The sequence below is a fragment of the Podarcis bocagei genome (assembly GCF_964188305.1).
Source record: "Podarcis bocagei genome assembly, chromosome: 15".
Lineage (NCBI taxonomy): Eukaryota > Metazoa > Chordata > Lepidosauria > Squamata > Lacertidae > Podarcis > Podarcis bocagei.
This window is the reverse complement of record NC_138141.1, coordinates 21,009,348-21,030,706: the sequence shown is the minus strand read 5'-3', so window position 1 is coordinate 21,030,706 and position 21,359 is coordinate 21,009,348. Positions and strand designations below refer to the sequence as shown.

Below are 21,359 nucleotides of genomic sequence, written 5' to 3'. Positions count from 1 at the left end.
GCGCCATTTCCTGCTGCTATCCCGGATTGTTAGATATCCTATAGACTGTCCCTGGGACAGGTGAGGCTGCTGATCCCTTATTTTCGAGGCTGCTGATCGCTTATTTTCAAATCTGAAAGTTGACAGCTATGTGACTGTATGTAAACAAAGAAATAGGGGATTCCTAGGGGGCGTGGCATAGGACCCTCCCTCCCGCAGAGGGCATAAAAGAGGCAAATGACTGTTGCCCCCCCCCCACGCCTTTTCCTTTCTTCATTGGGTCTTTTAACCCACTTAGGTCTCCCCGCAAACACACCTTTCCACTCTCCCGAAGCCGGCGTCGCGGTATGTTTACGTCACTTCCGCCAGCGTGCGCCCTTCGCTTCCGGCGCGCGCCGTTTGGGCGGTTGCCTTGGAAACGGCTTTCCTGCTTTTCCTCCCCCTTACTCCGCCTTTTTATCAGGTGGGCATAGGGAAAGGGCCGGGCTCTGCTGAGACCGAGGGGAGGATGGAGCGGGGCAGGGTGGGCGGAAGGGAAGGAGCCACCTGGCGAAGGGAGCAGAGGAGAGGAGTCTTTAGGGATGCTGCTGAAATGGAGCCACCGTATTCAGATGTAGCCTACCATGTTTTCCTGTTCTTAACCTTCCTTCCTTTTCTTTTCTTTTGACAATTTATAAAATAATTTTTATTAATTTTCAGTTACATTCCAATAACAGCCACATTATAACAATACCAATTTATAATGCAGTTACTAATACAAGTCGATCAGATACCAAATTATATAATTTAGGTGGCTCCCCGCATGCTAGAATGGATGCTTTGATGATTTTCTTTATTTCTGTGTTCCAAAATCTTACTAATTTCAATTACATTCTGATCATGATAATCCCTTATACAACAACTGCAATATTAAAAATAACATTCATTGATTTATGCCATCATCATCATTTTTTGAACAATATTATTGAGGCCATCACAGCTAACAGAAGAGCACGAAAGTCTCGGATGCAGCAAAATTAAATAACAAAATAAGGGAACTTTTTAATATATCCAAAACACATGTCCATATCACACATGTGGACATAGGTCTCCCTCTGGACGTTGTGGACTCTCCTTCCTTGGAGGTTTTTAAGTGCAAGTTGGATGGCCATCTGTCATGGATGCAATGGTTTAGATTCTTTCATTGGAGGGGGTTCAACAAATGACCCTTGGGGTTCCCTCCCAGCTCTGCGATTCTATTATATACATATGCACACATATGCACATCTGTTGGTGTATGGCAGGAAGATTGAGTCGGGTGTTGGAGGAACGATGGGTGAGGTGACGCCTCTCCTAATTAGCATGGAGAACCCAAGAAAGCAGGTGCTACATGAGCTGGTCAGTCCCTTTTATTCCCAGATTGCAAACCAGAGGTATATGACTGGCTGGTGCTGGAAACAGAAAGCTTTGCTTTTTGTGTATTTATTGTAATATTCAGATGTCCTTCTGGCAAGAAGTGCAGGGTGGCACAAATGGTTCTCTATTCCACCCCCTCTAATCCCGCTTTATCATCACAGCAACTATGTTAGGAAGATTAGTCTGAGAGTGACTGGCCAAAGTTCTTCCACTAGACAGATTCTTCCATCTGATCCAGCAAGGTGATTTTTTGGTTGGGCTCAATGATGCATTGCTCATAGGGGTGTGCAGTACTGTTCAATGCACATTTATTAGAAGTGTGTCCTAATAGCCTCCATGGTGCTTACAAGTGTGCATAGGCTTGTACAAAAAAAGTTAAATGATCCCTGGACGGTTAAGTCTAGTCAAAGGCGACTATGGGGTTGTGGCGTTCATCTTCCTTCAGGCCAAGGGAGCCGGCGTTTGCGTGCAGACAGCTTTCTGGGTCATGTGGCCAGCATAACTAAACTGCTTGTGGCACAACGCAACACCATGACGGAAACCAGAGCGCATGGAAACGGCGTTTACTTTCCCACCACAGCGGTACCTATTTATCTACTTGCACTGGCGTGCTTTTGAACTGCTAGGTTGGCAGGAGCTGGGACAGAGCAACGGGAGCCCACTCCATTGTGGGGATTTGAACCGTTGACCTTCTGATTGGCAAGCCCAAGAGGCTCAGTGGTTTAGACCACAGCGCTACCCGCTGTAGGCTGTTTTCAAATCAGGCAACTTGCTCATCCCTAAAAGCTTCTTCAAAAGAGCAATAAGGGAGTGAAACCTGCCTTTAAGCATGCACAGATTGCCTTCCGTTTTGTTTCTGAGCCATCAGAACCAGCGTTATCAGAAGGGAGGGGAGAGCTTTCAGGTACACACCCTGAGTGTATGGCAGGATTGTGTTCCAGTATGTCATAGGCACACCTTTATGCTAATAATGTTTCTGGGAAATTAAATATATCAGGCAATATTGTGCTTATTTAATTTTAAGATATTAAGATACAAGGCTTGTAGCATTAGGGTGGTATTCAACTAAGTTTTATTCAGAGCAGTTCCATTGAAATTAGGGGATGTAACTTAGACATGTACGTTAATTTCAGTGGGGCCACTGAAATTAAAATATCAGTGGGGCTACCTAAATTAAAAAGATGGTTCTAGGGAACTCGAGCGGTGAGTTGTACAAATCATTTTTTAAATAATTCTAGGTTTCAGATCTCATCAATATGCAATTGAAGTGGCTGCTTCAAACATTTGGTAGTATTTCTGCCTGCATATTATTATGCACTGCAACCTTTTGAGTGTGTTTACGCAGATCTAAATGCTGCTTATTTCAATGGGCCTTACTCACTAGTGAGGCTGTATCTTAGTGCTTGACCTCCTTGATGACAAGGTCCGGTCATACAGATTTTTGGATAAAAGTCTCTCACCCCATGGATGCTCAGAAACCAGTGACATCAGGACTAGCTGATGATCAGGAAGTTGCATCACAAACAAAAGTTTTTCTGGTTGCCTGCTCCAGTTCCTCCTGCCACCTTCCTTTGTAAGGGCTGCCAAAAAAAACTTCAGCACTTTTTAACATCAGCTACAGCCTTGAACTTCACTCTACTGAGGCTGCCCATTTTGGCTGAGATCCTGAGGCAAAATTACAATTAAAACCAAGACAAATAAGCAAGAAAATGTGGGAAAATGTGGATCAGCTCAGTCCTTCAGTTTTATCAGCTACAACCTCTTCTGATTCAGAGGTATTCCCCTATTGAACTCCAGTTCCAAATTTCAGCACAATCCATCCTTCTAACCTATCCACATGATGAAACCATCCCCATATGTTTTGGTTAAAATAAGATCTTTCAGCAGTTAATATCACTGTCCAGTGTCAGGGAATCAGACTGATTTTGGTGTGGGAAAAGAACTGGAGAAGCGTAGAGCTGAAAAACAAATTTTAAAAGAATGTAAAGTTATGTTCTAAAATGTAGAAATAGTTAAATCCCAAATGTAATGAGGAAGTAAGTCCCACTAAAAGTGGGTTTTCAGGAGTACACAAGTTTATAATTAGATTGCAAGAGGTGTAGTAGAGGAGCATGTACCATATTAGTGGCATAAAATAAATATTAAAAAATAGTATTAAAGAAGAAACATAATTTTAGGAACAGTGATTAATATTGTCTTTTTTTTCTGAGACATACCTACACAACAGACAAGGAGTATGTGCCTGTGCAGGTTTATTCAAAAGTAAGTTGTACTGATTTCAACTGAACTTTGTCTAGTAAGTCAGTGTGTATGGGTTTGCAATGTTCAAAGGTCATCTTGAACATGTTTGCTCTGATGTAAACCACTATATTGGGGCATACAGTTTGTGTGATTAGGATTATAGTCTTAACCTTCTTTAATAGTTACTTCCTTAGGGGGTATTAGGAGTTTTCTGAGAAGGCAGCTCAGGACATCTTCAAATACGGTTCCCAGAATTTGCTGATTTGCTGAGAGAAGACATGGCACTTGATAGGTTTGTAGTGTAGTTGTGCCTTCCCTAATACAAGTTGTTTCCTGTCCTCATTTGACGTTTCTGTCTCTTCCTAGGCCATGTCCCTGTCCTGCTTCTTTAACCCCCATCATGGCTGTGCATTACGTGCCAATGGTCATGGAGAAGTGTGGACAGATTGGGACAGCTCTGCCAAATTCTTCCAGTATGGCTGGAGGTGCACCACCAACGAAGACTCCTACACCAACAAGACCCTCTTGGGGAACTGGAACGAAGAGCGCTATGACATTCGGAAAATCCTGCAGCCCAAGCCTCTCCCTTCTCAGGTCAGAGTACCATATTCACATTGCCCTGTTTGTTAGCTTGTTAACGTAAAGTCAAATATTCAGCCCTCTGGCACAGGGGCGACTAACCTGCGGCCCTCTGGATGTTCTTGGACTTCCATTCCCATCAGCACCAGCATCCAGTTAGGGATTAGGAGAGATGTAATTCAGCAGTATCTGGTGGCCAAAGGTCTTCCACCCATGCTCTAGTACAGGGGTCAGCAAGGTTTATCTTGCCTGGGCCAGATTGCACGCCCGCGTGAGCACACGCCCCCATGATTTTTGGCTTCTGCGTCTGCACAGACGTGATTTTCGGCACCACGGAAGCGATTCGCTGTGCTGTTCCAGTTTAGCGCAGCGTGTGAGCAGGCAGCTCAGTTCGGGAGTGGCTCATGGGCCAGTCAAATGACCTCCACGGGCCACTTCCTGCCCATGGGCCTTAGGTTGCTGACCCCTGCTCTAGTACTCTGTGTTTAATTTATCTTATAACCTGTTGAATGATTCCAGCCCAGCTTTAGAAGAGCAAGTGTGAAGATAAGATACTTGAACTGCTTTACTTCCCTGTTTGGCCACGGTGGTTGCTGGTCTCTGGAGTCCATCGTTCTCTTTCAGGCTAATCTATGTCACAGTGTTGTGATGAGGATTTAAAAGGCGGGGGCACCATGTAGGCCCCTTGGGGGAAAGGTGGGATATAAATGTTCTGTTGTATTTTATATTTGAAGGGGAGCTTGGCTGACCTAAATCAAGCATCACCTAGGAGCTCATGTCTGTTGCTCCAAGCTCCAAGGAAGAAGCACAAATGTAATAGTAGGCAGCATTCCTGTTTATGATGTTGTCCTTCCTTGCATTCCGTCTGTTCAGTTCCAGTTTATTTTCTTTGGCTGCAATCCTATGTACACTTCCCTGGGAAAGAGTCCCACTGAACACATTTTATGAGTAAACTTGCATAGGATTGCAGTATTAGCCATTTCATCCCACCAAACCCTCCACCACCACGCAATACCTAATTATACCCAGCCCTTCTGCCTCACTAAGCCAAGCCAAGCTGGTGTTGCTTTGGTGATAAGGCTCGTCCTCTTAAAAGTTCTACATGATTTTTTGTCTAGAAAAAAAAGGCAAGTAAAGGGGGGCATGATAGAGGTGTACAAAATTATGCATGATACAAGTATATGAAGTTGCATGTGGTGTGAATTAAAGGGTAAAGAGGCATTTATTTCCCATAACACTGGAACCCAGTGTGGTCATCCAATTAATCTGAATGTTTCAAGACTTGAGGCAGACAGAAGGAAATTCTTCTTCACAGTTAAACTATGGAATTCACTCCCACAAGATGTTGGGATGGCCACCAACTTAGGCCTTATCTACACTTAGCTTTTGCCCTGTCTCTCCAGGCACGGATCCGTGTCCAAGAGATTTTATTTTTTTTAACTTGCGATAACCCACTCTTAAAAGCTGAAGCACAATAATTGGCAATTCGGGTTTCCTGCAGATTGCTGCAAAGCAAAAAATAATAATAATAGGTGCTTGAACACGGAGGTTAAAGCGTGGACCATGCCTGAAAAGTGTGGAGGAAAGGTAACTGTGGATAAGCCCTTAGAGAAATTTAAAAGAGGATTAGAGAAATTCATGGAGGTTAAGGCTGCTAGTCATACTAGATATATTCTACCTCCAGGATCAGAGGCAATATGCCTCTGCCTGAGTACCAGAACATGAGCAGGAGAGTGCTGTTACCTTCATGCCCTGTTTGTAGACTTCCCAGAAATACCTGGTTAGCCACTATGGGAATTGAGATTCTGGACTTGATGGGCATTTGGTCTGATTCAGCAGCCAGCCTCTTCTTAATGTTCTTATGGTTTCTCAGTTGCCGTAAACATGCACTCAATCTGTGTTTTCCTTTTCAGTTTGCTCACTATTTTGAGTCCACCTACACATCGGACTACTCCAAGGAAAAGCCCCACAGTACAAGAAGTAGGTACATAAAACTGAAATGCAGGCACTTAATTTAAAAGCTGCAAGAGAACTTTGGGAAGATCTAGGTCTTCCCCCAGTTCTGAATCCTCTATTCTCAAATATTCCTAACAGAGCTGTCCAAATAAGAGGAATACAGAAGTGATAATGCATAATGTGTCTTGAGGGGCCAAAGTGCAGTTTAGAACAACAATAAGTAAATGACTGCCATGAGTCAAGTGTCAGTGGACTCTGGTGGTGACAGCAAGGGACCTGTAGGAACACAATGAAATCCATTGCAGTACGTCCTGAAGTACTAGCAGTCTGGATGCACAATTGAATGGCGCCACCCCCATCTCCCCTGAAGTGGTCAGCTATCCGTGGGAACTGTTTCTACTTAGAAAGTGGCAGGCATCATCATCATCATTATTCATATGATTTCTTACCCATTCTTCCACCCCAGGGCAAGCAACAGCAACATAAAAAGGTAGAGTTAGTCCATGATTTAGAAAGCAACAAAGACCACCCTGATAGTAAAAAGGTAAAGGGACCCCTGACCATTAGGTCCAGTCATGACCGACTCTGGGGTTGCGGTGCTCATCTCGCTTTATTGGCCGAGGGAGCCGGCGTACAGCTTCCGGGTTATGTGGCCAGCATGACTAAGCCGCTTCTGGCAAACCAGAGCAGCGCACGGAAACGCCTTTTACCTTCCCGCCAGAGCGGTACCTATTTATCTACTAGCACTTTTGACGTGCTTTCGAACTGCTAGGTTGGCAGGAGCAGGGACCGAGCAATGGGAGCTCACCCTGTCGCAGGGATTCGAATCGCTGACCTTCTGATCGGCAAGTCCTAGGCTCTGTGGTTTAACCCACAGCGCCACCTGTGTCCCAACCCTGATAGTGCAAGAATGTAAATTTGGAAAATATACATGATTGCATATGCTGAAATTTGCTGGTATGCAAATTGGAAATGGCACCCATAGAAATGGGTGGATTCAGGTGCAGAATCTTCTGTACTGCACTTGTGATAAAGCAGCGTGTCCCGTATGACTTTCCTAATGTGCCTTCTCAGGTATTCAGCTCCCTTTTAGATTGGCAGAAGCTAAGACTGCCTTTGGCTGCTGTCGAGTTTGTTCAGTGCAATGTGTTCATTCCGCTTTACTGGCTTGCAACTGCCCTGCCTTCTTTTGAGCTCCTCGGCCTTGTCCTCTCTCTGCTCTTAGGAGTTATGCGAGATGTTCACTGGTTCCCTGGACACCAGCCAGAGCTGGAGCCTCCTCCAATCAAGCCAACTGCCCGGTCATGCTACATGATAGATTATGAGCCTCCACAGAAGAAGGGATCCTGCTGCTTGGTTGATACGAAGCCCAAAGAACAGCAAGGGACTCCGCTGAAGCAGTAGGACTAGAGTAGGTCTCTCTTCCGCTTCAGGACAGCCGGGGTTGCTTGAAAGGCCCTGCCTGTGTGACCTAGTTGCCCCCTCTTTTCCCCACCCACCCACTTAAAAGCTAGGCTGCCATGCAGCAACTCACAAACCATGTCTGTGAATAAAAGAGTCTGCGTCAGAGTGAGAAGGAGATTCTTCTTACTTCTCATGGCTTGGGGTGTGTGTGTGTATATAAAGTTTTTACTGTACTTTCCCTCTGACGGTTTGTGAAGCACCACCTAATTTTTGTTTGTTAGCTGTTACATTTGTTTTTCTGTGTAGCCAAAGCTAGAAGAGCCAGTAAAATTATTTTCCCCCAACACTGTTTGTGGTTGCTCTGCCAGAGCAGAAGGGAACTCTGCACGTGCTCAGAGCTATTCTCCCTCTCTCTTTTTTATCACAAGTTTGCATGCTGTAGGGCTGAGCCCTGTCTCAAATTGACCCTGCCCCGAAGATTGAGGAAAGAATCCGCCAGATGCTTACTCATCGGTTTATTTGTTAGTAAACAAGCTCATTTGCTTAGCACAAATAAATAAGAACAGCCAGTCAGTGACACCGCCTGCTGTTTGCATCCAATGGAAAGGCTTTCTTGGGTATAAAAGAGTAGGTCTCAAAGGGCATGTCTACTTCCTTTGCGCTGCTGGTACGGCAGATTTCTCCTCCCTGGCAATGGGGATGGTGCGCTCTGGGACTTCCATGGCTTTTCTTGGTCCATTCACTGTCAGGACACCATCCGAAGAGAGGGAGGAGGTGATGGAGAGGGGATCCACATCAGCTGGGATCCTGTACTTCCTGTTGAACTCCCTGGCAATGAAGCCATGTTCATCCTTTTCAAAAGAGAAGGGGCGAGGGGGAGAAGAACATAACCATATATGTCTGGTTGCAAATGGTTAATAATAATAATAATAATAATAATAATAATAATAATAATAATAATAATAATAATAATTTATTATTTATACCCCGCACATCTGGCTGAGTTTCCCCAGCCACTCTGGGCAGCTCCCAATCAGTGTTAAAAACAGTACAGTTTACTATAAGGGGAGCTCATAGTTCATTGTTAAGACACACTCTTCCCATTCAGAAAGTTCAGTCCCCTGGGATACCCCAGTTTAGGGGTATCAGGGCTTGTAAAGACCACTGCCAGAGACCTGAGAAAGCTGCTACCAATCAGAGTGGCCAGTACTAAGTGAGCTGGGCCAATGGTCCTTTGCTGTGGTCCAGCTTTGGCTTTCTCAGATTTAAAACCAAATGAATAAATGAATGAGGGGCCATTTCTATTTCCTTTGCCCAAGGCTGTCTCTCTGAGACTCTTCTATGTGGCAGGTAACATGGCATTGTTAACGTCTCCTTCCTTGATGGACAACCTTGTTTAGAATGGGTCAATTTCTCCTTCCTTCCACCCTGCCTCCCATCGCCCTGCCAGCTGCGCTCATGCCAAGACCAGACCAACCTGGCGCTCCTCATGTTTTCCGTGAACTTCAATCACGTCTCCCAAAACCTTGACTTTTAGCTCCTCAGGTGAGAAATGCTTCACATCGAGGTTTACAGAGAACTTGTCCTTATCCAGTCGCATCTGCTAACAAAAGAGTCTAGTTAGGGCAGTTATAATATTTAATGTTTACTAATTGTTAGGTGCTGTATGTGGAGCAGATAATTAGACATGATCAGTGTGGTAGATCATTTGCTATTCCACATCCCCAAAGTGCAAGACTGTTCTGTATGCTTCTTTCATGGTAGCATGTGGGTTAAGGTCAGGCAACATTTCTTCATGTTGAGGGCTGCAGTCCTCCAAAGGAAATCTCTTGGAACCAGTACTGGCAGTGAGACACGTTCCCATTCTTCCCTCTTTCTGTATCTACCCTTCAAACACACCCACCACATAGAAACAGGAAGAGAGTTGGCTGTTGAGTGAAATCTTTTCTATAAGCCTTCCTCACATGGCAATTGTGCTTAGGAAAAAAAGTTCCCATTGATGTGAATGAGGTTTTTTTGTTCAAAGTCTAATTTCAGGGGGGTAGGTGGGGCTGCTGCCCATCTCCACAGCTGACTGGGAGTGGGGCGGTGAGATAGAGGTCATGCATGTTGATAATAATAATAATAATAATAATAATAATAATAATAATAATAATAATAATTTATTTATACCCTGCCCATCTGGCTGGGCTTCCCCAGCCACTCTGGGTGGCTCCCAATAGAATATTAAAAACACGATAAATACATACATAAATATGAGGGTTTGTTCCCCCTTGTAACATTGATTGGCAGTAGACTCAGGACAGACAAAAGAAAGGACTTCCCCACACATTGCATAATTAACTTATGAAATTCACCCCCATGGGATGGGATGGTGGCCAGAATATTTGCTTGCTTTACAAAGGGATTAGACAAGACTATGGGGGAGGAGAGTTCATGCCAACAGTGGGAGACCAGTGTTCAAATCCTCACTGGGCCGATCACTGCGTCTCAGCCTAACCTACTGGGCAGGGTCGTTTTGAGGACCAGAGGGAGGCAGCTTGAGCTTTTCAGAGCAAAGGTGGGATATAAATATAATAAAAATACTAGTCATGGGGGCTATATAGAACCTCTTCAGTGTATCACTGAATGCCAGTTGCTTAGGTAGCATCAATGAGGGATTCTTATCGCCTTCAGGCCCTGCTTGTGGGCCTTGCAGAGGCATCTGATTGGCCACTGTGAGAAACAGGTTGCCAGGCATAGATGGTCCTATCCAACCAGGCTCTTGTGTTCTTAATACAGAGAAAATTATGGCTTTGATGTGATGGATTCTCAAAGCCATAATGCTAGAAATGAGCTGTGCTGGCATGGAAACTCTACAATACAAAACAGGCAGAAGGGATCCACCAGTGTAGCTACCAGAACTGTTCCCCACGGCGTCTCCTTTTCCCCTTGCAACTCGCTGCCACTGGAAAGTCCCCCCCACCTGGCAGCCAATTCTCTTCCTCTGTTTTTAGATCCAGGTTCTTTGAAAACAGATCTGTTCGACTTACCACAATTTACCCTTCTCAGCTTTTATTCTCCCTCACCTACTTCCCCATTGTGTCTTGTCCTTTAGGTTGTAAGAGACTGCGTTGTTGGTTTTTAATTTTTGTACAGCATCTAGCAATTTTAGGGTGTAATAGTAATGTGAAAATGCATATTGCATGGTACAGTTGCGTCCTAATGAAAAAATAATAATGAAAGAAATTCCATGCGTGGAATGATTAACAACTGCAGTAAGACAATAACAATGCTAACTGTCAGCCATAAAATACAGGATGGCTAATCCAACAGGGCCTAAACCTCAAAGTCACACAGAGTTGGGAAGGACCTTGGAGGTCATCTGGTTTAACCCAGTGCTCAGTGCAGGATCAAGCTGTAGCTACAGGATCTCTTGACAGGTGGACGTCCAGCTTCTGCTTAAGTGGAGGATGCCCACCACCTCCCGAGGCTGTTTGTTCCACTTTTGATCACTTCTTGCCCCTTAGGAAACTTCTTTTAACATTCCCCATTACAATTCCTAGTCCTTCACAGACGTCTTGCCCTTGTTGACTACCATGTTCACAGTGTGAGTGCATTCTCCGCAGCAGCCTCCCAGGCTACAGAACGTTGCTCCATTTTTTGACTCTGTATTGCACAAATCCATCAGGAACTTCTCTTGTGTGTGTCCCATGGAAATGGATACTCTCACACAGCTTTGATTATGGCCTACACAGAAGAACTCCCTTTTGTCTTTCCGCCTCCCCCCTGCAAGCAATTCTCAACCGTGAGGTTTCTGTTTCCAGAGTTTATCATTCAAATGAAGTCTACTTTTAGATCTAAATCTGGCTGTTTTCTGTGGGCTTTCCTGTGTGAATAATCTTCACAGATGACTCATTCCAGTTTCAAAGGTATTCTTAGCGTCACTGGAGAAAACAACCGGTTTTTGTGGCGGGGTACGTTAAGGGGCAGATATCGATTTTCTTTGCCTTCAATCTTGGCAAGTCTTTATGTTCCCTTTGTCAAGGATTTTTACGTCACCCTTTTAAGCTCATAGTAAATATGCAGTTAAATAAATTAACTGATGAAGGGCACAAACTGCAAAGGGGACAAGGTGTCCCTCCACCTGGTTCAAGGACTGCATGGGAGCTGGGGGAAGTTTAGCAAGAGAAAATATTTTTACCTCTGAGAGTCGGCTCTCAAGCCAGCTGGGGTTCCTTAGGATGGAGGGTCTCAAAAAGAAAGAGCTGAAAGCTGAGGAGCTGGGGAGCAGTTCAGATTCCACAAGGTGCTCCCCAAAAGTCTGGTTGAAGATGCGGCTGGGCAACAAGCTTGATAGCAGGGGTCTGCGGAAGAAGGGGTGGTGAACGGTGATATCCATCTGAGTTGGTCCCGGAGGAGACAGTGGGCAGCAGTGCACTCCAGCAAGCCAAGAGCCAGGGCTTTATATGCTCCCTGGTGCCAGGCTGTGCCCAGGCTGAATTCTCTGGAACGGTGATGTCAGGCATTTCATTATCCCTGTTCTCCCATCTGCACCATTCAGCGCTGGCTGGCAGATTAGCTGGAGATTTGTACATCCCACTCAGCACCCACATTGCCAAGGAAAAAGAACACAGCTAAATTCTAGCAGGTCAGCATGAAATCTCCTCGCGCCCCCTCCCTTCTTATTATATATTTTTTATATTTTAAAAAAAGCCCGGTCAGGCCGATCTGGTATTCTCTCCTACTTCGGATGCCAGCGCCACTCACACAGTTACTATCTTTGTCTCACACAGAGAGAAACAAGGCACTGTTGTATCTCTGTCGCTTGGAATCTTCCGATTTCCATTGCAGCCGGGCTGTGTCCTTCCTCTCCACTCTGGCTGTGTTGAAACAGAAAGGTTACTCAATGAGACGTCTTGGTCCCTGTGATGTAAAACTGATGCTCAAAGAGTTGCCCAAGAAAGTCAATTTGTGGCAGAATCTGCACAGGCAAAAAGGAAGTCCCATTCCACTCAGTGCGACCAGCGCTTAGAAAACTCACTGCCACAAGATGTGGTGGTGTCAGCAACTCCTTTGGGTGGCTTCTGTTGTTTTTAAGGGTGAGATAGATCTGTGGAAGAGATGCCCACTGCTAATAGCCAGGATATCTGAACACAGAGCATCCATGTGCCTCTGGTTACAAGATGGTGGAGGCAAACAGGACATACCTACTGCCTTAATGCCCTGCTTGTCATCTTCCAGAGATCTTCAGGTGGCTGCTGTTAGAAACATCATACAAGTGCAGAGGGACTGGCAAGGATTTTTCCTCTTTCATAGAACCATAGTGCTGGAAGGTGCCTTAGAGGTAATCTAGAATGTAAGAATAGCCTGCTGGATCAGGCCAAAGGTTCACCTAGTTCAGCATCCTGTTCTCACAGTGGCCAACCAATCTAGCTTAACCCAGTGCTCAGTGCAGCATCAGCAACGGCAAGATCCATGACAGATGAATGAAATACTTTCACTGAGAGAGATCCCAGGGTTGAACCATTGGGGAGTTTCTTTAATACTTAGCCGAAATCTGCTCTCTATTTACTTTCCAGTGATCTGTTTTAGTCCTGTCCTTTGGAGTGACACAGAAAAAGTCTTTCTTTCTTTCTTTCTTTCTTTCTTTCTTTCTTTCTTTCTTTCTTTCTTTCTTTCTTTCTTTCTTATCATTTGACCTTATTGATCTGGAAGCCTTTGCTTGCTTGAATTCCATTTCTGTTCACGTGCTCAAGAGGTTATATTGAAAGAAGGTACCTTGTTATCCGTTTGGCCTCCTTGCCATGTTTGGATCTGAACTTTTGAATGTTTGTTTACTTCCTCATATCTTTCCCTTCAAGCCAAACACTTCCCATCCCCTTTCCCTCCGATTCAGCTGCTAAGAATAAGAGCTGACTAATGTAGCCTACTGGGTTAAATTTAAAACTGGGAGTGTTAGGTCTGATTGCTCAGGCTCCTGAAAGGAGATGCAAGGCTGCAGCCAGCCATTACACCACCTCCAGCTGAGCATGACATGAATGCTGCCTGACCTGTTTCCACTCTCTCTGTTCCTCTTTCTTCGCCCCCATCCCTCCAAGGGTGTAACCCGTGCTGTGCGTTGGTGGTACCCGTAGCTGGGAATTGCCTTTTGTCAGATCTGTAGTTGTGATTGCACCTGAGCTAGGGCCTCTTGGGGAACTTGCAGGCAATAAGAAGCACCCCTCCAATACAGCTGGCCAAGCTGAGCTATGATTGCTAAATTTACGGAAGGACTGGACATGTGTTGCCATATGCTGGCAATCATTCCCATGCCCTCCTTGAGAGCTTCTCAGAGGCATCTGGCTGGCAGCTATTGGGGATTGTCTTTGCCATGACGACGGCTTATGTTTGGTTAGCCCAAAAATGGAAAACGAACAAGGTCCCAGCCAAAGAAGAATGGCAACTTAAACTGATGGAATATGCGCAGCTTGTGGATCTAACTTATAGAATAAGAGAAGAACATTTGTTTAAGGAAGATTGGAAAATGTTTATTGAATATATGGGGGGAAATTGTGTACACTTGAAAACATTGGCAGCATTAAGATAAATTCAAGAGTGTAAATAAGTTTTGATGGAAATAATAATGGAATACTGAATGGTTTAGTTTATATAAAATATGCAGGGATTTATGCTCTGTAAAATGAACCATGGAAAGAGAAGAAGGGAAGTCATTGATATTTTAAAGTTGTTTAAATGAATATTCTAAACTGTGAAACAGAAAATTTAATAAAAATTATATATATACACACTAGGGATGGATGATTCAGTCAATTTCTGCATCTCTCAATTTCCCAAACTTCAGTCCAGTTCACTAAATTTCCACATTAGTTTGCAGGGTTTTTTGAAGTCCTTGCAAAAATTCACCAGCATTTTAGTGTGCATTTCCCTTAATCCATTTTGGCAAGCAATTTCACCTAATACAATGCACTTGTGTGTCATATCTGCACTAATATTTGCATTTCTATGAATAATTTTCCATTGGAGAGCTGCATGAAATTTGCAGGATAGCGAATTTCAAAGGAGAGAAAAATTGATGAGAGAGGCTGGTATGCTTTTATACTTTCCATTTAAAAGGGCACGGGTTCTCCCTTGAGCCATCCTGTGACAGCCAGGACCAGATGCTGCTGAAGTAGGATGGAGCTGTAAGGTGGGGGGTTGGCGGGTGGGGGCAACTTTTTGCCTGGCTGTAGCCAGCTATGGTCTCTGAGATGGCTTCCTTCTCCAGTTTCATCTCATGTAAATAACAAGGGAGACAAGATGTCTGTGCACCTGCTGCCCCAAAGGGTCTTCAATAAGTCTCTGGTTTCACATCACATCACAAATGAATACGGGATGATGAGTGCGATGGTGATGCTTCTTGCACTCTGTGAATCATTACTGAGGAAAGATTGCAGTCCTCTGCCTGCTTTCCTGAGGGTAAGAACTGAAGGGCTGGGCCTAATGTAGGGCATTCGGTTGTGGGGAAAGTCCTTAACAACTTTGTGTCTTGTCTTTCCTCCTTGGCAGGACATTTTACAAGGGATGGCACAGTTTGTTATTCACAGTACCCCAGGGAGGTAGATTAGCATTTGAGAGACTGGCCCAAGGTCACACTGTATGTTTGACAAAGCTAAGTGTGACAGGGATCTGCACGCATTGGGAATCTTTGTGGATGCTGGATCCATTCAGATAGGTTGAAGCAGATTGAAGCAGCTGCCTCAGGGGGCAAATTCTGGGGTGGGGGCAGAAAGAGGCAGCCTCTCCAGATGTTCCTCTTGAGGCCTCTGGCTGTATGCTTCTGTTGAGGGACACATATTCTCCTGCCCCTTCCAAGCCTCACAACTAGCCTGCTTCTTTCATGTACAGACGGTTCAGAACTCTATCCCGTCGCCAGTAACAAAGTAAGATTCATCTCTCAGTCCAGTTGGTTTGTCTACAGTGCAGTGCAGGGGTTAGGGTTAGTGGTTAGGGTGCTGGACTAGGGTTCAAATCTCCCCTCAGCCATAAAGCTCACTGGATGGGCGACCTTGGGCTAAGTCATCACCTCTCGACCTGAACTACCCCACAGAGTTGTTGTGAGGATAAAATGGGAAGGTGGGTGGAACCCCTTGCGTTCCTTGCAGTGCCGGATTTATGTATAAGCTAAACATGCTATAGCTTAGGGCCCCACTCTCTTGGGCCCCCCCAAAAAATTTAAAGGAAAAAAACCACTGGATGTACATTTCCAAAATATAAGATGTAAAACAAATAAAATAAAACCTACATACAGCAACAGTGTTTTGTGTTGTGTAGGCTCCTATGATGTAAGTAATGGGCCCCGCCTGCTAGCCTGCTCCCTGAAATATCACTGGCTTGTTCATTTCTATATATAGGGGGCCTACATTCTGCATGGCAACATGTGCAAATGGCTTTAGATACCTATTAGGTCCATAAATTACCATATAGCATATATTCAACACAAAAAACAGTGACAATTTGTTGTTGACAAAGGACAGCTGGACATGTAAAGGGCCCCATTACCTTCAGTAGCTTAGGGCCTCATCAAACCTGAATCTGGCCCTGGTTCCTTGGGGGAAAGGTGAAGTGTGAATGCATTGACTATATAAATAAATAGGTGGCCTGGTGGGGAGAGCACCTGTTTTGTTTTGTTTTGTGTTGTGTTGTGTTGTGTTGTGTTGTGTTGTGTTGTGTTGTTTTTGCATCAGGCAGCAACTGGTCCTGGTAGAAAGAGGAACCTTTCTTTCACTAACCAGCAGAGTCAGAAGTCCACAGGGAAGGAAATAGGGGGTAACTTTAGATGTCCTTTTTCCCTACCACTTTATCCAGTGCACAGTGTCTCCCTCTCTGCCTCTCTCTGGATGCAGATGACCATTTGCCAAACCATGTGGGTTTTCTTTTTTTACTCCTGTGGCAGAACAGCCCCTTTGCACATTTGCGTAGCATACAAATCACTTCTTTTGAGCCAAACGAAATGATACATTGTGAGCTCAGAACAAAACAACATACCTATAGTGGTTCCAGGCTCCAGCTGATTCCTCGTTGCCAACCTTTTCCCTATTCAGCTCCAGGCCAGCCTTCCTCAAGCTGGTGCCCTCGAGATGTTTGGGACCATAGGACCCAACCGTTAGCCATGCTTTTCTTCTGTTCTTACCTGAAGGATACCAGAACAGAGAAACGTGCTACAGACTATCCCATCTACAACAATTGAGCATCTTATGCAGCCTTCCTGCTACATTAATGCAGAAGTATCTCCCAATGTCTTTAGGCATTGCATTCGGGGATTGTGGCTGTAACAACTTGGCGAGCTGGTAAGCGCTTTTACCTGAAGCGGTCTGTAATAATAATAATAATAATAATAATAATAATAATAATAATAATAATAATAATAATAAAATAATTTGTACCCCGCCCATCTGGCTGGGTTTTCCCAGCCACTCTGGGCGGCTTCCACAAAGACCAAAAATACACTAAGATGTCACACATTTAAAACTTCCCTGAAGATGCCTTCTGAATGTCAGGTAGTTGTTTATCTCTTTGACATCTGATGGGAGGGCGTTCCACAGGGCAGGCGCCACTACCGAGAAGGCCCTCTGCCTGGTTCCCTGTAACTTGGCTTCTCGCAGTGAGGGAACCGCCAGAAGGCCCTCGGCACTAGACCTCAGTATCCGGGCAGAACGATGGGGGTGGAGACGCTCCTTCAGGTATACTGGGCTTAGGCCATTTAGGGCTTTAAAGGTCAACACTAACACTTTGAATTGTGCTCGGAAACGTACTGGTCTGTAAAAGATACTGAAGTACTCTCTCCATTGTACATAGTTGTGGAGCAGCCACGCAGAATGCCTCTAGTCTAGTCATCCTTGGAGTTGACTAGGGCTGATGAGATTTTAGTCGAAAACTGCTGGAGGGCACCAGGTTGGGGAAGGCTGGTGGATGCACTCCGTGAGGGAGTCATGGAGAACACAGTGGGACTGGAGGAGAGGACACTGCCTGTGGCTACAGCCAGCTCTTCATTTCATCCATGTGGCTTCCCATCCAGTTGTCCCACAACACGGCCAGCTTGGGAGAATCACAAATTTCTGACATTTCTAACAGCTGCAACTGCGTTGTCAGAGGGCTGCACAGCGAAAAGATGCCTCTCGGGTGGAATGCAGCAAGGAGCTCTTTGGTCATCATTGGGGGCTTGGCGTTCCAGGGCCTATCTATTTTGGTCCATATTTTATCACTTGCTCCCCCACCCCATGGAATTTGCCCCGGGAAAACGTCGCAATCGGACTGCAGCCTTCACAAGGAGACACAGAAACAGGTAGTCAACGAGGTCCATTCCACCAGCAAAGACCATGGCGGAGCGCACTGTCCCTCACGCCTACCCCATGAGCACGGAGTACGAGTTTGCCAACCCCAGCAAGATTTACGACCAGAACTTTGGAGAAGGTAAGAAAAATGACTGGCCGGTATTTGCACACAGTAGATTGCAGACAATCCAAGGCTGAGCTGGTGATTCTAACTCAGCGATTGAGGGAATCCTATGGAAGAGTGATTATGAAACAAAGAATAACACACACACATTTTGTAATTATAGAAATGTTCTCGTGAGCTTGCATGGAAAGAGTGTTTGAAGACCCTTTTTTCACCACACTTTTGCCTCCTTGAACAAAGGCACAGTGGGGCACCAGTGTGTGGCAGTGACTAACCTTCTTCATGGGTCTGATGAGACTGAAGGTGCATCCAATTGAGTGTTTATTGTAGGATTGCTTTTCTTCATGCACGTGAGATTTCTTGCAGCATCCAAACAGCATCGTTGCATGAAAATGCCACCCCATATTTCCGGCTGTTTAATCCAAATTTCCCTTTCTTAGGAAAAACCTGTTCATGATATCTCAGTGACCCATTTATAATATTAAAAACCCCATCTGGAAACAACCCCTCTATTGGAAACCTTTTAGGGTTTTTTTAATTATTATTATTCCTACAATCAGAACTGTGTCTCAGTGTGTTACCCCAAGTGCTGATAATCTGATTCTGTGCTTGTTTACCAGAAATAAGCTTTTCTGGGTTCAGTGGGGCAGTGGATTGTGGTCTGAGATTATAGAAAACGCAAATCAATCCTCTAAAAAGTGAGTTCTTTCAATTCTTAATGTATAATGCAGTCAGATTGCAACTATAGGCATTGCCAGGCATTCACTGTGCTAAATAGAATTATAGAGGCATATATAGACACACACACTCTCTGTATTGCCTGGGATGATGAAACTATATATCCATATCCCCTGGGATGGGGAGACATATCTTGAAGCACATCTCCAAATCCTTAATATTTTTTAGTCCATTAATATTGTGGTCATTAAAATCAATATGTGTGCCCAACAGTCAGCAACAGAATCGACCAACATAAAGGGAAGCATAGGTTTGTTATACTGTAAGGCAAGGTTTTTTGGGGGGTTTTAAAGGAAAAAACAAGCCAATATGTTACAACCAAGCTATCTGTAACCGCACACAATGCAAAAGAGAGAGACGGCATCCCAGGTGTAAGGGAGGAACAACCCATGAAGATGAGACCATATGGGTCAGTTGGCTTCACTTCTGTTTTGCAAGAAGTTAAAAAGACTTCCAGCTGGCAAGGGAGCCCTCTCAAAGCTGCTGGCAGCCGGGAATGAGATCCTTCTCTTTCTCCACACGGATCCAGGACACTTTATGGAATGTGGCTGGCACAGAGCAGCATGGAGGGGAACGATGCCAGCCAGAGATTATTTTTATTTTTTTGCAAACTCCGTTAAAACTGGTGAAAAGCTGAGCTGGTGGGTTGTGCACAAAGCCCGGCTGGAGTTGCAGTGGCTGTTAGAGGAGAAAGAATGCAGAAGGCAGCAGTAAACCATTCAGCGCTGAACAGAGTGAAAAGCTGTAAGCCCCCAGAGAGAAGCCGGTGGGATGACTGTGTTGCATAAAAGGGCTTTTGTTGTCTGTTCCAGACTGCAGTTGGCCGCCATGTGCCTCTCTTGCTTCTGGGCCTGGCAAAATGGCTGGGCAGGACCAAGCCTAGGGCAATGGTAGGTGATGCCTTTGGGTGGGGAAGAGCAGGCAAAGCAGGAGAGGAAGGCTCCAGTGTAAGGAGAGTGAGAATACATAGAATCTGGGAAATAAATGAACCCCCCAAAAGAAATATATCGGGAACTCCAAAATGCTGAGTTTGCCAAGTTTCCTTAGCATGGCAGCCTATTGAACATATGGCTGGTTTATATGAGGCAAGCCTGCTCTTTTGCCACTCTTTGACCCAGATGCTATGGACCTTTCTCAAAAAGAACTTATTCTCCATCTCACGATGGCCACACAGCTCACCATTGCAAGCTATCAGGGGACTCTGGAGAGCAACCTTTATCATAAAGTTTGGTTGACGAAACTTTGGGGCCTGATTCTGATGGATAAGTTGGCACTACAGCTATGTGTACGCAGGGGCAGTCAATAGACTGACCCTTTTACTTCTACATAAGTAAACAATGCACTTTGGCACTGAACTTGCTTTGGCACTGAACCTAAATCCGCCTCCATTATTCTTGTTATTTTAATTGTACTCAAGTGTGGCATAATCTGTAATTGTCAATTCTCCCTTTTAGGTGTTTCCCCAGGGGAAATCCTGTCCCCCACATTGTACCATGGCTACTACATTAGACCTCGGATTAATAAGCAGCTGGACCGAGGGATCTCAGAGGTCAACCTCAACGACCACAAATTCCAAGTGTTCCTTGACGTTTGTCAGTTCACGCCAGATGAGATTGCTGTCCGCACAGTGGACAATCTCCTGGAGGTGACAGCTCAGCACCCACAGAAGGCAGATCGGCATGGTTTCATATCCCGGGAGTTCACCAGGACCTATATCCTCCCTCTTGATGTTGACCCTCTGTTGGTCAAAGCCACCGTGACCCATGATGGCATTCTGAGTATAGAAGCTCCGCGGACAGGAAAGGAGGTGAAGGCCAAAATCAATGAGGTGAAAATAATACACCAAGAACAGCCAGCTGCGGGGGGAAAGGGCTGTGAGGAGAAGCCACAGCCCTAAAACATCCCTCAGCAATGTCCTCTCCCACATTGAACATGCCCCCTTCAACGTGCACACATTTCACTGAATGTCAGGATTGGACAGCTGATTTGGGGAAGGGGGCCTACCCACATGGCTTTGTGGGGTCCTGTCTCTTTTTCTCATCCTTTAGATGTGGCAGCCATTTTGTGTTATGCCACGCACCCGCAGCAGCCATTTTTTATGCCATGCCCCCAAGGCAGCCATTTTGTGACTGGTGTCCATGGCACATTCTCAAAAAAATTTCAAACATGTCAATCGGCATAAAAAAATTGGCAAAAGCCCCTGTCCTATTGTATGCCTACTGACTTGGATCAGCATTTTTTCTCTCTGTGTGTGTTTGAACTGTTAAGCCTCATGCTCTGAATGTATAAATTGGTTTTTTAAAAAATAAATAATCCTGAGAATTATACGCTTGTGGACCTCTGTACCTCACTAATATTCTTTCAAGACTCAGAGGCAAGGAGATAGGATGTTCATTTGACCAATCAGAAGGCAGTAGAGTGCCTGGCGGGCATCCTGGTCAATCTGATTGGGCTGAGCTGCTTCCATTGGTTCTGCCAGCAGCAGCCACCATCAATTACTTGTGTTGTCATGGCAACAAGGGCACTGCCATTCATCGCAATGAAGTTAGTTTTCCCTATTTGGTCCATGGAGCTCAAGTTAGTGGGATTCTGAAAGAAACAAGCTGGCGACAGTGCAGCAGTGCCAATGTTGATACGGCCCCCTTCATGCG

The 21,359-nt window shown here is 45.0% G+C and overlaps 4 protein-coding genes across 10 annotated transcripts in view; 2 read left to right on the top strand and 2 right to left on the bottom strand.

The window, feature by feature from the left end:
• The window catches only part of LOC308574584 (alpha-1,2-mannosyltransferase ALG9-like), a 32,957-nt gene extending 32,581 nt beyond the window's left edge, over nt 1–376 (bottom strand). For 2 of the 3 annotated variants that reach the window (XM_081172569.1, XM_081172566.1), the window contains exon 1: nt 296–376. The gene's annotated coding sequence lies outside the window, so the exon portion shown is untranslated. The remainder of the gene's footprint in view (nt 1–295) is intronic. The other variant, XM_081172567.1, reaches the window with a different exon arrangement.
• Nucleotides 363–8,131, top strand: CFAP68 (cilia and flagella associated protein 68). Of its 4 annotated transcripts, XM_081172789.1 has the most exons (5): nt 2,910–3,149; nt 3,585–3,636; nt 3,982–4,209; nt 6,108–6,174; nt 7,376–8,131. In XM_081172789.1, exons 1-5 carry the CDS (start codon nt 3,094–3,096, stop codon nt 7,552–7,554), a joined length of 582 nt encoding a protein of 193 aa, XP_081028915.1. In that variant the 5' UTR covers nt 2,910–3,093; the 3' UTR covers nt 7,555–8,131. The 4 variants fall into 4 exon arrangements, with proteins under 4 accessions (XP_081028913.1, XP_081028914.1, XP_081028915.1 ...); XM_081172787.1 differs by lacking the exons at nt 2,910–3,149; nt 3,585–3,636 and adding an exon at nt 363–442; XM_081172788.1 differs by lacking the exons at nt 2,910–3,149; nt 3,585–3,636 and adding an exon at nt 1,532–1,616.
• CRYAB (crystallin alpha B) lies at nt 8,055–12,193 on the bottom strand. Of its 2 annotated transcripts, none has more exons than XM_081172797.1 (3): nt 11,738–12,193; nt 9,032–9,157; nt 8,055–8,405 (listed from the first exon to the last, which is right to left on the bottom strand). In XM_081172797.1, exons 1-3 carry the CDS (start codon nt 11,933–11,935, stop codon nt 8,202–8,204), a joined length of 528 nt encoding a protein of 175 aa, XP_081028923.1. In that variant the 5' UTR covers nt 11,936–12,193; the 3' UTR covers nt 8,055–8,201. The 2 variants fall into 2 exon arrangements, with proteins under 2 accessions (XP_081028923.1, XP_081028924.1); XM_081172798.1 differs by having other exon boundaries at nt 9,032–9,154; nt 11,738–12,174.
• A 5,596-nt stretch (nt 12,194–17,789) lies between these two features.
• On the top strand, nt 17,790–21,033 carry HSPB2 (heat shock protein family B (small) member 2). The gene is made up of 2 exons (XM_081172795.1): nt 17,790–17,985; nt 20,163–21,033. The coding sequence occupies exons 1-2, from the start codon at nt 17,892–17,894 to the stop codon at nt 20,603–20,605; spliced, it is 537 nt and encodes a 178-aa protein (XP_081028921.1). The 5' UTR covers nt 17,790–17,891; the 3' UTR covers nt 20,606–21,033.
• Nucleotides 21,034–21,359: the final 326 nt, after the last annotated feature.

Excerpts from the sequence above, each read along its gene's own strand:
- HSPB2 (XM_081172795.1), top strand. The coding sequence starts at position 17,892 with ATGGCGGAGCGCACTGTCCCTCACGCCTACCCCATGAGCACGGAGTAC. Across the intron at positions 17,986-20,162 it reads CGACCAGAACTTTGGAGAAG|GTGTTTCCCCAGGGGAAATC; the intron begins GTAAGAAAAATG and ends TCTCCCTTTTAG.
- CRYAB (XM_081172797.1), bottom strand. The coding sequence starts at position 11,935 with ATGGATATCACCGTTCACCACCCCTTCTTCCGCAGACCCCTGCTATCA. Across the intron at positions 9,158-11,737 it reads TTGAGAGCCGACTCTCAGAG|CAGATGCGACTGGATAAGGA; the intron begins GTAAAAATATTT and ends CTCTTTTGTTAG. Across the intron at positions 8,406-9,031 it reads GAAAACATGAGGAGCGCCAG|GATGAACATGGCTTCATTGC; the intron begins GTTGGTCTGGTC and ends TCTTTTGAAAAG.
- CFAP68 (XM_081172789.1), top strand. The coding sequence starts at position 3,094 with ATGTGGATCAGCTCAGTCCTTCAGTTTTATCAGCTACAACCTCTTCTG. Across the intron at positions 3,150-3,584 it reads CAACCTCTTCTGATTCAGAG|ACATACCTACACAACAGACA; the intron begins GTATTCCCCTAT and ends TTTTTTTCTGAG. Across the intron at positions 4,210-6,107 it reads CCAAGCCTCTCCCTTCTCAG|TTTGCTCACTATTTTGAGTC; the intron begins GTCAGAGTACCA and ends TTTCCTTTTCAG.